Source organism: Dendrobates tinctorius, unplaced genomic scaffold (assembly GCF_039654945.1).
Source record: "Dendrobates tinctorius isolate UK_male_01 unplaced genomic scaffold, ASM3965494v1 ptg000007l, whole genome shotgun sequence".
NCBI lineage: Eukaryota > Metazoa > Chordata > Amphibia > Anura > Dendrobatidae > Dendrobates > Dendrobates tinctorius.
This window is the reverse complement of record NW_027361675.1, coordinates 29,424,556-29,439,991: the sequence shown is the minus strand read 5'-3', so window position 1 is coordinate 29,439,991 and position 15,436 is coordinate 29,424,556. Positions and strand designations below refer to the sequence as shown.

The window sequence follows — 15,436 nt, the reverse complement described above, 5'->3', positions numbered from 1 at the left end:
ATTGCTAATTCCAATAGGTGGCACTAGAGTTCTAGTTCTCTTCCTCTCTGAAGAGACAATTTGTGTATGGGGGCTTAAGATTCAAACCAATGTGAGGCTCAAAATGTAGTGAAAAGTGCTGCATTCATTTATTAGATATTTCAAGAATTTCATTCCATTTTTAAAGGGTTTTAGTCATGGGCAGAATCAGATTTTTGGGAGTACAGAAAAAGTGAGGGGAAAAAGACAAAAAAAAAAATCAAAACTCGTTTTGTATAATATGTCCACAGTTCAGTATTTTTATTTCATTTACTTTTTTTTTTTCTTTTAAATCTGTCATCTCAAATTGCACAAACAAAACCGAACAGCATTTATAGTTGTTGTTGCTTAAAGTCTCTCCTCTGTACACTCAAAACAGTGACCTAAGAACACCACAATATCCAACATACACAAACCTGGGGAGCAGAAGGGTACACAGACTGGAAATATGGTGCCTTCTTTGTTCCTGAATGAAATGGTCCCACAAAAAAAGCACAGGATACAGCACGACATAGGGCCATCTGTTCATCATGGATTGAGCTACACACACTAGCATTATCTATATGCGCAACTGAATATTCCCTTACGCCATGGATGGGTTGGTTTTCTTTTCCACTTTTATGCAGCGATGTCTTGTATGTTGCTAAAATTAACAGAGTCACACAACAAAAGTGGTATAGAATATGTAGATTAGTGTTCTTTTGTCATCGGCAGTCTTGCATGTGGAAATAGAAACATTTTCTTTTTTTTCTTCAGAATATACAAGTAGATTTATATGCATTTAGATAAGACCATACATAAGCTGCTTACATACATCAATTCTGAGAGTCAATATTAACTTTTCTAACACTAAGAGTGCAAATCAGATTCTTCACAACAGACTGTTAGTTATCCCCTTGGCTACCGGACAGTGTCTCTACAACTTTAATTTTTAGTTTTGGGCCATATATTGCAGGTCCTGTAAGGGGTTGAGAGTTGTATTAACCTCTCTAACAGCTGAAGCTGCTGCACCACATGGGGCCCCAACTACTGAAAGTGTTACAAGAAACTCTCATAGAAACAAAAAAGGGAGGTGGGAGGAAAAAAAACAAACACAAAAACCACAAAGCCAAGATAAAAAAAAAAAAAGCCTGCTTAAGGGAAAGCAACTAACATACAAGATTGTAATTTTGTAGATTATGGAATGTGAAGAAAAATAATTAAGGGAAGTGTGATCCAAATACACTGTAAAAAATAAATTGTCCTTCTTGGAAAAAGGATTAAAGAATACGATGCCAATTTCTGCAGCTTTTCCCTGCTATGGGACAGTAGGCGGAAGAGGGACGGTGGAGTTTCAGTAAGAAAATAGCCCAGGTTTAGAGATTCAAACCCTTTTCTTTTACATGCTATATCCAAATCCTGGTTGGGGCTGCCCATAGGCAGGTGCAGTATAGCCATAGCCAAATGCTGCTTGAGGAGGTACTGGAACACTGGGTCCTGCCGTCAGCATCAACTGGGGCTGACCTAGAAAGAACAAAAAAAAAATAAAAAAATCATAAGTCATCAAAAATCACCAAACCAAAAGGGGGAAAAAAAACAAACAAAACACATCCAAAAATGTATCAGCAATAATTTACTTAGAGTTCACAATGTGGTTCTCCTGATTAAGCGGATTCAGCTTTGAAATGCATTGAGACTGAAACACATGATCTAATCCTTCATCACAGCTTCTAGATTTCTTGAATCTAGCACAGCAGCGCAGATGACACCTATACTCCACCAATTGTTCTACACAGTGGGATTTCCCGACCTGAGGATACAGTAGCAGCTGCCACACCTCGATTCCTCAGTTAAGGGCCTGTCCCACTAAGCGATATTGCTAGCAATATCGCTATAATGTCACTGGTTTTGTGACGTAGCAGCGATATTGCTAGCGATATCGCTATGTGTGATACTTAACTCCGACCGGCTCCCCCGCTGATTATCGCTGATCGCGCGAGAGCGTCCTGGGCCGTTTCTCGTCGTCAGCTTCCTGCTGGGCTTCCTGTGGCGCCGACGAGCGACGCGTGGACGCGGACGGTAGGACGTCAGGATCGCCTCGTCTGACAGGTAAGGAGCGACCCCCGTCCCCTGCGATGTCGCTGGTGAGATCTGCCTGCGTGGCAGCTCACTAGCGACCACTTAGCGATGCACCAGCGATCCTGACCGCGTCATATCGCTGGTGCATCGCTAAGTGTGACAGTACCTTTAGGGTTAAACACCCCAAAAGGTGAGCAATTCCTAGACCAAATTCTCCACCAGATAAGACTCTTTCACATGGTTTCTCACTCTTTCTAGTTTAGGCAGAATGAATCAGTTGACAAGTTCGCTATAATAATACATTCAAAGGGAATCTTTTAGCAAGTTTTTGCTATGTAATCCGAGAGCAACATACCGTATTTTTTGGATTATAAGACGCACTTTTGATCCCCCAAATTTAGGGGGGAAAGTGAGGGGTGCCTCTGATAATCATAATGAGTGCTGTGGGGGGGGTGCGGGTCTGGAGTGGTGTCAGGGTGGGCTGCAGAGACAGAGGGAGGTCACGTGCTCCCGCTCATTAGGCTCATGTAATATTCACTGCACCCGCTGTCCATCACCTCGGTGCTGAAGCCGCGCCGAGTTGGTGGACGGGGGAACATCGCATATTGCATGTGCCTGCACTGTCCCCCACTGCCCCGTCACTATAGTCACCTTCTGATGATGGCTCCTTGCTCTCAGCTCTCCCCTGGCTCTTCCTGTGTCTGTGCCAATAGGACCTGCGGTCACGTGACTCCCAGTGTGCAGCACTGCAGTCAAGTGATGGAAGGTCCTGCAGCTACAATGAAATGCCTGTATGAGCAGCTCCTGGATGTCAGCACAGACACAGGAAGTGCCGTGGGGGAGCTGGGAGCACGGAGCCATCATCGGAAGGCGAGTTAACAGTTTGTTATTCTATCATGTGCTTGCCATCAGGGGGGAATGTAGGGACGGGGGGCCGTGTGCATGACAGCAGGGGGGAATATAGGGTCGGTGGGGCTGTTTGCATGCCAGAAGGGGGGAATATAGGGATGGGGTGGCCATGTGTGTGTCAGCATCAGCAGGGGGGCATATTGTGACCGGGGGGGGGGGGGGGGGGGGGGGAGACATATCCATGATTTGATGATGGAGGAGGCTATGTGCCAGCACAAGGGGGCCATGTACCAGGATGGGGGTTATATAGATACCAGGATGAGGGACATATATATGATTTAAAAGACGGACACTGGCATTATAAGACACACCTCCATTTAACATAAAAAAAAAAAATGTTTTCTTTTTCTTCACCAAATTTGGGGGTGCGTCTTATAATCAGGTGCGTCTTATAAAGTGAAAAATATGGTAATATAGGGAAAGAGCGCCTGGTTCCAACAATGTATCACTTACTGACCTGGCTGTTGTACTTTTGATTGAGACCGTTTTCTCTGCTGTAGATGTAGCAGTGCTCAGAATGCTGAGCCGTGTATAACACTGCCCAACACCACTGACTGGCAGCTTCCTGGGTACAGTGTCAGAAAGCTGCTATTCAGGAGTGTCAGCGGGGTTACAAAGATTAGCCTGACTGCCTTGCACGCCAGACCTAGTCAGGCAGTGATAACCTCGTGCTGATAAAACACTGGATTGTATTGAAACTACAACACAGCCTAGCAAGTGACACATCCCTGGTTAGTGATAAGCAAAGTGCTCGGATAAGGCGTTGTCTGAGCATGCTCAGGTACTGACCAAGTGACTTCAGTGTGCTCTAAGTATGTTAGAGTCCCTGTGGCTGCATGTCTCACTGCTGTTTGACAGCCGCAACACATGCAGGGATTGCCTGTTAGGCAATCCCATAATGTGTTGCAGCTGTCGAAAGCCATGAGAAATGCAGCAGCCGGGACTCGAGCACACTGAAGTCACTTGGTCAGTACCTGAGCATGCTCCGACAATGCCTTATCTGAGCACGTTTGCTCATAACTAATCATGATCACTTACTTATTTTACTCACCTATATAGCTCCATAAATTCCACAGCACTTTACAGACATTATCACTTGCCCTATATTATGCTGCACCGAGAATAAGTAGCAAAAACCTGCTGATAAAATGCCTTTAAAATAAAAACATGATATAAAGAGACAGTTTTCTGATAATATCTTCCCTTTAATGAATATAATGCTGACCATATACACTAGATAGCAGTCAGGTGAACATTAACTCGGCTGAAAACCATCTCAACAGGACTTTCTAGTACACGAGAGATTAACTTGACTGAGTATCAATGGGAAAAGACCTCCACCCATTATGTATTACTTTATGTGGGTAACATGCTGTCAATTACAGCTTCAGCAAGGAGTGTGGCCTTAATTTACCTTTGTGGTGCTAATAAAAAGATGGATATCTTATAGCCTACATATTGTAATATATTGTTTATATGCTTTGATATAGTGTGGTCACTAGACCAAGGGTGGAATGTATTGCAAATATGGTTGTTCGAATCCAAACACTATATATTGCAATATACTACGGTGTAATATCATTGATGCTGAACTTTGATACTGAGCCACAAAGCATTTGGTCTGTGTTAATACCATAAGACAAGGTTGATTGTTCTATGGTCTCTGAAGCTATGTGTTTCAAAGATTCATTATCCTGATTTGCACACAAGTGACCACTATGATATTTGATTTGACAAACAGTGATACTGAATACTTTCTCTTTTCTATACCCTGCCAATTGGGTTAAAGGAATTGGGGGGGTTGGTTGATGGGAATTCTACAAGGAGCTTTCCAACTAATTCTGTGTGGTATTCTAATATATATAGGGTTAAGAGTTGTGTGGTGTATTCTTACACATGTGCTAGAAAAAATTACTAAGAAAATAGGAAAAATAACTGTACAGATAATGAATATTTATGCTGCTTGAACAAGGAAGTCTTGTGTTCAATAATAGTATAATGCTCGGAGACAAGGGAGACCAAAAGGTTTTGATGGTTTCATGTAGCAATGGTCATGCATGACATCAATAATCAAGGACCGATTGTGATACAAATGAGACAAGTATGAGTGTGTGACTGGGTTACGATAGGTATCCAGTTTTCAGAATAGGTGATTATGGAAGTCACGCTGATCACATGCCACCATCTTAGAGCGTTATGCTATGATCATGAAGCGTTAACTTTGTGACAGGCAACATTTGGGGGGAACTTTGAACAGTAACAGACAACCTTGAAGCATTGTGCTATTGTTGAGACATGACAATGGCAAATAAATCTTGGGTTGGTGCAAACAAACTTTAAGATTGTAGTAGTCTATAACAAACAGACCTTGATGTCTTGTGCTGTTATCAAGACAACAACCAACTGTGCAATTGTAAGATACTGATGATTCAGCCTAAACATACTGCACAGATGTAATAGGGGAGGATGTGGGGGTTGTGTATAAAAAGGCGACCCTGTGTCAGCGAGGTAGGGACATTTCCAGAAGGTATCGTGGATGCACGGTTTCTGTGATGACAAGACCAGAGTATTTCCTACTCGCTGACACTGTGGTCCCTCCAGTGGAGAAGTGATGTTACAATACTTGGTAATGTATTGATGCTTATTTTTCTATGTACTATAATTCATATTAATTGTATGATTCACATGAAATGAATTAACACAAAACAGGGTAATATATCTGCCATCCCATGATTCAGCATTATCCTGATGTAATCTTAATAAATTGTTACATTATTGTTTTACCATAAAACTGTATTCAGTGTACCTATTTTGCATATTAGTGAGAGCTACGTAAGTAAGGGCGTACCCGCCCTGTCACTGACGTGGTGAAACAACCTTGTAAACGAGAACCAAATGCATCTGTGCTATGAGAAATTAAGTGGTCTGCATAATAATCAGCATGCTGTGAAAGAATGTGAAGAGGTAAATTACCATAGACAATAGGCTGTGTTTCTGTAGCTTGTTCCTCCTCTTTTCTAAGGGATTCAGAGGCATCCAGTTTGTCAACCTTTAAAACAGTATATGAAAATCATAATCAATGACATCACCATAAGATATAAAACCAAAGATCCTATAATAATTAAGACTAAAAAAAAAGTGGAAAAGCCTTAATATTAAGACATGTTTTTAGGAAAAGATTTGTATACATATACACAATTTATGTGTTATGCGACCCGCAAAACTGAGCCACATCAGACAAAAAAAATTCTTGACTTAGTTATCAGCAGTCACGATAAATGCACATCAGAGAAACAAATGAATTGTGTTAGCAAGTCTATATAGAACGACTAGTGCAGATGTAAAAGGGCCAGCTCATATGGCTAGGAGCGACATTCTGGTTAGCAACATTAAAATGGAGCAATGACGTCATGGTCCATGTTATAACTTGCAATAGGTCTTCGCGCCTTCGTTCCAAAGCCATATTTCAGGACTTCTGCTCTGTCTCATGACAGCAATATGAAAGCACGATCTGAGGTTACAAGAACGAACATCCTAAACTCAAGCAATGCTTAAATCAGCATGCAGGTCATTCACATTAGTTCCAGACTCAAATTCTAACACTAAAGGTAAAGAAAAAGGGTTAAAATAAACGTGGAATATATACAAAAAGTAGAAAAATGTCCCCTGACCTCCAGTTATAGCCAACATTCTTCATTCTGTCTGACCATCCCTCACATGTCCTCCTCTGTGATCCACAATATGAAGCTAAGTCGGCAACTGCTGCAGAGTGCCCAGATACTGCTTAAGGGTTTATATACGGGACCTCTGGGTGGGAAGTCTGAAAAGATGAGGCACGCTGGGATTTGGAATAGGTCTTCCTAGACGTCTGACATGCTAGTGTCAGAGCAGGAGTACTGAAGACTTCTGATCATAATAGCCTGGAAGACACCACCTAAACAATGTGTGCACGTGGCCCTGCTCTTTCTGCAGGCAAAAGCACTCTACACATGCAATGATGGACTGTGTTACGGTGTTAATCATGCCATTTAACCACCATGGCCAAACTACGGGAAGGCAAACAAGATCAGCTCCGACATGGCCAACACAATCTACTTCTACACCCGAAATACAAGTTAAGCAGACAATGCAAGCTGAGGTGAGAATACTTCCACATGCTCCTAGGACTGCAGACACATCACCAGCCTATGGAATAAGGGTTTTATATGTTACCGTATATTATGAAAATGAAGCCTTCAATACCTTCATATTGCTCACCATATTTAATGCAATCCAAAAAAAACATATATGGGAAGAGAAAACAATGGAGACTACTGGCGTTTGCCTTTCAAGATCTAGTTTTATACTTTTAATGCTCAGCATATTCAACTAGCTTCTTCACATCTCCCCTAGGTTTACATGCAAAAAAATTAAGGATCTATTATAACAATCTTTATAGAATACAGTGAGGTCATCTTTCCTGTAGCCCACCATGACTTCTAGATGGGTCTGAACGGAAAAAGCATTGGGCGCAGGAGACTCGCATAACACCGGCAGTAATTGTACGGGGAAAAGGCATAAAAGCCTTGGATTGCAACCGTGTGCGCTTACAAGGATGCCACCGCTATACCTACTCTGCCCTCACGCCTTGTGTCATCCGTGTAAACTCCAGCTCCGTATACACAGAACCGTGATTAAAGGCTTTTCCACAGAAGCACATTGCAAAAAAAAAAAAAAGTTGAAAACTCCTCTGGAAACATGCATGTAACGCCATTTGTGTGTCAAGTGTAAAATATGTGCATGAAAAGAAACGGCAACAGAACTGAAGCAAGGAGTGGATTCTGAAAAATGGAGGTTGCCATACGGGCTCCTGACAAACGCAGCCAACAGCAATGCTTGCGCGATCATCTGAAGAACATGGCGATGCACTGGCAAAGGCCGCCACACTCATGCTGCTCTCCAATAGTGCAACACCACTGCAGTTCAATTACCTGGTTTATTTTCACACAAACTCACACTAGATTTCTCCAGATCAGGCACAGAAGGATATTCCTCTGCTAGACTTCCAGAGCCCAGTGGATTGTTCCTATGGTGTCAGACCGTATGCCAAAAAAAACAAAACCATAAGGCCATGTTCCCAGGTGGTGGAAAAGCTGCATTTGTGTGTGCAGAAAATCTGCTAGATTTTATAGCTCAAGCAAAGTGGATGTGATTTCAGGAAAACACATACCCACTGGGCATTTAAAGACTTTGCAAAACTGTGCAGTCCTTGTTGTCTTTTTGCTCCCCTATTATGGGGAACCTGAAAACTTGCATGTAAAAAATGTCTAAGTGAGAAATCACAGCGTTTCAGCTTTAAAAACATAAAAAAAACACCCCCACTGCGACAAATACGCATCTGGATGCATAAAAACAAAAAAACAATATAAATGCAAGGCAACCGCTGAAGACTGCCATTGCTTATTTTGGTACAAACACCTGCAGAACCACCACAACATTTCCGAACGTGGAAAAATGGCCTAGAAGTATTACAAGGATTTTTAGTCTACAATTTGGTCAACTAGACCCTCAAAAATATCTTTTTGGATTGCGTTTAAAGCACAAAGACCAAAGAAATTATAATCCTTGCGCAATGGACCCAGACACCATAAGATCTGGACATAAGAGGATTCACTTCTGTGGCCTTAGTTTTGGCTACTGCAGAAAAAATAAGAACCAAAAACTGGATCACAGTTAAGATTTATTAAACTAAGAAAAAATATGGGTAAATCTGAAGGATGTACATATAAGCTACATTTATGCAAAAAAAAAAAAAAATACTGGTAATTAATAGACTATATTAAAAACTTCCAATATTGAGTCCCAAATATAAAATATTCTTATAAAAAAAGGGACACTTCTATAACAGACACTTTGTACGTGAAATATAGATTTCTTATTCCTTATTCCACCAATTCTCTACTTCTACAGCATAAGTACTTGGGTTATCGGGGTCCTAGGAAATGCACCACGTAGTGGTGTGAGCAGTTACTGCACACGATATATGCCTCTCATCCTTCAGATTTGTGACCAGGTTTACATTAGTAACTGTGAACCATACCTCACGTCTTCCTGAGATTAGCCGATTAGTAGCAAAACACTAGAAACAACCTAATTCTAACTATTTTAGTCTTGGTATTCTTAAGGCCAGCAGAGGCTTTAGTGAGTGTTTTTTGAAAGGGGAAGAGAAAAGAGTGGAAAAAAAAAGGACAGCAGCAGCAAAAGTAGTAATTGTAGTAGTAAAAGAAAGGAGGTGGTGTGGGGAAACGCATGCAGATTCTTTAGACTTAGTCTTCCAGGTTTAAAGACGGAAAACAAGAATCAACTTTCACCTTTTCCTTTATTGCATCAACCTGCAAAGGAATTCAGAGGGTGCAGCTTAGAAAATCAAATTTCACATTGAGCATAACAAAAAGGAAGAATAAGCAAAGAAATAAAATCAAAACTGCGGCTGTTAGAGGGAATAAAATAAAAGGAGAGGTGATCAGGAGAGGTAACAGGCACGGAGTTTGATGCAGAAATCCAAATAAATATGCTAGCAGTATACCGTTAGAGGTGGCATGGGTGCATTAGAGACCAAAGAGGTGCGCAAGGACATCCCCCTGTTAATACTAAAGGAAACCATTCTAAGACATTTAGAGTAATGTATCGTGGTTGGTAAGGAGATACTTTACCATTTCTCACACCGGTAACACCATAAAGACATTAGTCTCCAGAACTGGATTCATGTTCAGGTGTGTAGAGGCATATATTGTGGGGACTGCTCTATATAAATGGGCATCTTTTCACAGGTATCTACGCACTCAACATAGCTATAGATTGGAAGGAGTATGCTTTCTTTGAGACTCCTGCTCTGGAACTGAACGTGCAGCAACTAGCAATGGTTTAGTCATAGAATACACCTTTTCTTTTTAAATAAAGGGAATCTGTCAGCAGGTTTTTGCCATGTAATCTGAAGACAGCAGGACGCAGGGGTCATGAGAGGCACCTCACTGTCTATGGACATTGTATATACAAAGCCTTTTGTGGGTGGGGTTAGCTTCCTCAGCTCTGCTTCATGCTACATCTAAAAGCTCTGGTTGTGTGAGAATTGCTGCACCCATTCATCTAAGATATACATCGTTGGATTCATCTTTTTACCTACATTACGCTGCTCTCGGATGAGGTAGCAAAAAACCTGCTGACAGATTCACTTTCAATTCTTTCTGGAAAGCTTCATACTACTGAACAGCCATTTGACCTGTCAGGTATAAAACCATTCGCAAACAGACAATTACTAAAGAAGAAACCTAGAGCGAGGTAGAATAAAATAAAAAAATTGTTGCAGATTGGAGTCTTAGTAACTATAGCTGTGATCAATGCTGTTATGAACAGGTAGCCTTTTCCAAAATCCATATCAGCCACTAAAGTGTTTAGGCCAGAAAACGATCATTAAAAACAAAAAAACAAATAAAACAAAAACACAGTTTAAACTTTTGTGACTTGACGTTTTCACACGTTTCTGGCAGCTCTGCCAAAATGGTTGGAGCTTGGGTGGGAAAGGTCAAAGCTATGCCCGCCCATCAAATTTTTCAAAAGTGGTGGCGTTTTTTATGCCAGAAATGGTACACAACTCAAGTAACATTTCTTGTGAGGCACACGCCACTAAAATTCTGCCGAATTCATTAAGGGCCATGAGCCTCTAAATGAATTCAGCGGACAACCTCATTAATACTGGTGTACGAATCAGTAGTCTTCATAAATTGGGGCCATTGAGCTTTGTCTGCTACAAAAAAAAAAAAAAAAAAAAAAAAAAAAAAGGTACAGCATGTACAAAACTCTCCTGATAGGTGTATATATTGCTCTAGGTGGTCTGGATCTTCTTATATAGCTCTGGCAAAAATTAAGAGACCACTGCAAAATCTTCGGTTTGTCTGATTTTTCTCTAAAGGTATATTTGAGTAAAATGTAAATAGCTCTTTTATTCTATAAACTACTGACAACATGACATGTCTTTGAATTATTTCCAAGCACTTAATTTTGTATTTATTTTCAGAAAATGAGAAATGGTCAAAATAACAAAAAAAAAAAAATGCAGTGCTTGCAGACCTCAAGTAATGCTAAGAAAACAAGTTTATAATAATTTACAACAATACTAATGTTTTAACTCAGGAAGAGTTCAGAAATAGGGATTTTTGTGTACTCACCGTAAAATCCTTTTCTCCGAGCCATTCTTTGGGGGACATAGACAGTGGGTGTTATGCTGCTGCCACTAGGAGGATACTAAGCATTCAGAAAGAAAAAAGTTAACTCTTCCCCTGCAGTATACACCCCGCAGCTGGATGAGATATGAGTAGGAGCTTAAACAGTCAACAGTAACGAACTGTGTCAAAACCTAAGAATGCTACAAATGAGCCAGTAGGCTAAACAGGGCGGGTGCTGTGTCCCCCAATGAATGGCTCGGAGAAAAGGATTTTACAGTGAGTACACAAAAATCCCTATTTCTCCTACGCCTCATTGGAGTACACAGACAGTGGGACGTCCTAAAGCAGTCCCTGGGTGGGGAGCATACATCTGCTAATACCCCATGTACCTCTGAGTTAAGACTGAGGTACTGCCGATAGCAGGATGCGTCTTCCGAGAGCTGCATCTGCAGAGGCCTGAGATTGAATTTGGTAATGTTTTGAAAAGGTATGCAGACTGGACCAAGTCGCAGCCTTGCAGACTTGTGGCCTGGCGCCGAATGGCCCACGAGGCGCCCACTGACCGGGTAGAGTGCGCCTTAATCCCCGCAGAGACGGGTGCATTCCTAACACTGTAGGATTCCGGAATCGCAGAGCGAATCCACCTGGCTAGCGTTGCTTTGGACGCGGCTAGGCCTTTCCTATGCCCCTGAGGAAGTATGAACAGGGCATCTGACCTGCGTAAAGGAGCCATCCGCGAGATGTACCGTCTCAGCGCCCTAACCACATCCAGGGTGTGGAGGGCCTTTTCAATGCGATGGACTGGTGCCGGACAAAAGGAAGGCAAAACATTTTCCTCGTTGAGATGGAAAGAGGAAACGACCTTGGGCATGAAGGACGGGGACGTTCTGAGAACCACCTTGTCCTGATGAAAATTCAGGAACGGAGAACAGCAGGACAGAGCTGCCAATTCCGAAACTCGTCTGATTGACGTGATGGCTACTAGAAAGACCACTTTCCAAGAGAGGATGGTCAATGACACGTCCTGCAGCAGTTCAAAAGGATCCTCTTGTAAGGCCCCAAGAACCAGGTTAAGGTCCCATGGTTCTAATGGATTCCTATAAGGAGGCGCTACATGGGAGACTCCTTGAATAAACGTCCTGACCTGAGGTTTGGTGGCAATTCTTTGTTGGAAAAGCACTGACCAGGCCGAAATTTGGCCCTTGAGCGAGCTAAGTGCGAGGCCTGATCTTAGTCCGGATTGAAGAAACTCCAATATTCTCGGAATGGAGAATACCAGATGGGAACGAACATGATCCTTGCACCATGAAAAGAATATTTTCCAGGTGCGGGGATAGATATATCTGGAAACAGGCTTCCTAGCACTAATCATGGTGGAGATGACGTCGGGAGAGAATCCAGCCTGTGCTAAAATCCAGGATTCAACAGCCATGCCGTCAAAGACAGGGCCCTGGAGTTCTGGTGGTAAATTGGGCCCTGAGAAATCAGATCCGAGCGATCTGGAAGTCACCAGGGAACGTCGGCGACTAGCTGTACTAGTTCCGCATACCATGCTCGGCGCGGCCAATCTGGCGCGACTAGGAACACACAGGCACTCCCTCTGCTCTGATCTTCTTGACGACCCTCGGAAGCAAGGGAAGAGGGGGGAAAGATGTATGGAAGCCGGAACCGGTGCCATGGCAGCAGCAGGGTGTCCACTCCGATGGCGCATGGATCGGGCAATGAACCGAGACACCTTGTTGTTTAGCCTGGAGACCATGAGGTCCACATCCGGAGTCCCCCAACGAAGACAGATCTGGTGAAAGACTTCTGGATGGAGAGACCACTCTCCTGAGGCAATGCCTCGGCGACTGAGAAAATCTGCTGCCCAATTTTCCACGCCGGGGATGTGAATTGCTGAGATGGAGGAATGGTTGGTATCGGCCCAATGGAGGATGTGACTCACTTCGTGCATGGCCATCTTGCTCCGGGTACCTCCCTGGCGGTTGATATACGCTACAGCCGTGGTGTTGTCTGATTGGATCCTGATGGGGTGACCTGCGAGGAGATGGTGGAAACTCCGTAGAGCCAATCTGATCGCTCGAATCTCTAAGATGTTGATGGGGAGACGCGATTCTTGGGTTGACCAACGACCCTGTGCCGTGTGGTGACGAAAGACCGCACCCCAGCCGAGAAGACTTCCGTCGGTGGTTACTATCAACGATCTTACTGGGAGAAAAGACCTTCCTTGATTCAGGGAGGACTTCAGAGTCCACCACTTGAGGGCTTGCCTGACCCGCAGGGACAGAAGGATCTGACGGTCCGGGGAGAACGGGTTCTTGTCCCAAACTGACAGCAACTGGTGTTGCATATATAGGAAGGAGAGAAGTCCGGCTTTCAGGATCGCGCTGTTCCAGTCCAAAGTTCACAAGGAGTTAATCCAAGGACCAAGCAGTGATTATAACTTTCTTTTTATTCCATAAACTCTACGCGTTTCGTGTACACACTGTACACTTCCTCAGGAGCAAAGTTACACTGGCATCACATTCCATTCTCCTTATATACTAACTCCCCCAGGAAGTGAGGTAGGTGATCATTGCACTTAAAAAAATTCACACATAACTATCAACAAAATGTAAAATCACAAAAATCACTAAAATTCATCTATAAAACACACTTCTATAAAAACACACATATGTAAAACATCACACTAGAAAAAATGTAAAACATAATAAAATTATGATTATACTCAATAAAAATCTAAAATTCTTGGTACATCATATCAATTAGCAGAACAACATACACAAATCTCTTATATAATGGCACTTATTTTTTCCTTTCAGTATTAACCCTTCATTCAACATATTATACTTTTACTTTCCTTATATTTCAGGCAGATGATCATATACTAATTAATGTATGTACTCCTATGCGGATTCGATCCTGCACAGCAGACCCATGCTCTGCACTCAAGAAACGTTTCTGTTCTCTCAGCCATTGGCTCCACATCTCCAGAGCTGTCAGTTCCTTTTCAAGGCACCAGCCAACTATTCCAATCATAGTAAAATACCGCCGATTGTATCTCTTTATATGTTAGCGATATGATCATTCCCTTGCTGTAATGTTATAGCATGGACATCACACAATTATCAGATGCCAATACTACTCTAATCCTTAGCAGACAAATATGCAGAGCACCAAAATTATTTAAAGATGTCAGATATTTCATTTAAACCGTATGGTTGCAGAGTCTGCAACCTATGAATCCAGTAAATTTCCTCTCTCATCAGAATGACACTCCTGTTCACAGTGTCTTCTGAAACATAATCAATTGGGGCCACTTTAATACATGGTTTCTACCCATGTTTTATAGTGCAATGTTTTGATACTCCATGGAACATAAAACCTTCAATTATATTGTGTCTGCGAATTCATGCGGTTATGCAGTTCTTGTGTGGTTTTACCCACATACTGTAAACCACATTCGCATTCTATCAGATATATCACAAAACTACTTTTACAATTCAGGGAAAACTTTATATCAAACACCTTATTATTCTGAATTGATCTGAATGTGGTCATATTATGCATAATCATGCCACAACACAGACACCGAGCGGTATTACATTTAAAGACTCCTGTTTTTTTGCATTGTTCATCCCTAATTTATTCTTTTTTCAGGCGACTGGAGGCCAGTATATTTCTAAGAGTAGAGGATCTTTTAAAGGTTAGTCCTGGTTTATTCGGTAGCATACTCCCGAACACTGGATCATTAAGAAGAACAGACCAATGATCCTGTAAAATATTCCTAATTTTTTGATTTTGTTTAGTAAAATTAGTTAAAAAGTTTAAGGAGAAACTATCATTCTATTTTTTTTTTTTCTTAGGATTTACTAGGTCCATCTGTTCCAAACCTGCGCACTCATTATATGCTTTTTCTAGCAGTTTTTTTGGGTAGTTTTTCTCAATAAACCTATTTTTCAATTCCTTGGCTTGTGATACAAAATCTGACTCTAAACTACAATTTTTCTTAATCCTTTTATACTGGTTCTTCGGGACATTGATTAACCATTTATAATAATGGCCACTATTAAAATCTAACAAACTATTTGCATCACACTTCTTAAAAAAAGTTTTAGTAAAAATCTTCCCTTCTGAATGGAAAATGGTCAGATCCAAATAATCTATACTCTCCATATTATATACCCATGAAAAGGTGAGACCCCAATCATTCCTCTGAATGCTCTCCAGAAATTGTTCTATGTTATTAC

General features: G+C 41.8%; 1 protein-coding gene across 4 annotated transcripts in view; it reads right to left on the bottom strand.

Moving 5' to 3' along the window:
* Positions 1–248: 248 nt before the first annotated feature.
* The window catches only part of CLTC (clathrin heavy chain), a 118,683-nt gene continuing 103,495 nt past the window's right edge, over positions 249–15,436 (bottom strand). For 2 of the 4 annotated variants that reach the window (XM_073572970.1, XM_073572972.1), the window contains 3 exons: positions 9,336–9,356; positions 5,959–6,034; positions 249–1,521 (listed from right to left, as the gene is read on the bottom strand). In XM_073572970.1, the coding sequence (XP_073429071.1) occupies positions 1,397–1,521; positions 5,959–6,034; positions 9,336–9,356 (222 nt within the window). In that variant the 3' untranslated portion in view covers positions 249–1,396. The remainder of the gene's footprint in view (positions 1,522–5,958; positions 6,035–9,335; positions 9,357–15,436) is intronic. The other 2 variants (XM_073572971.1, XM_073572973.1) reach the window with 1 other exon arrangement.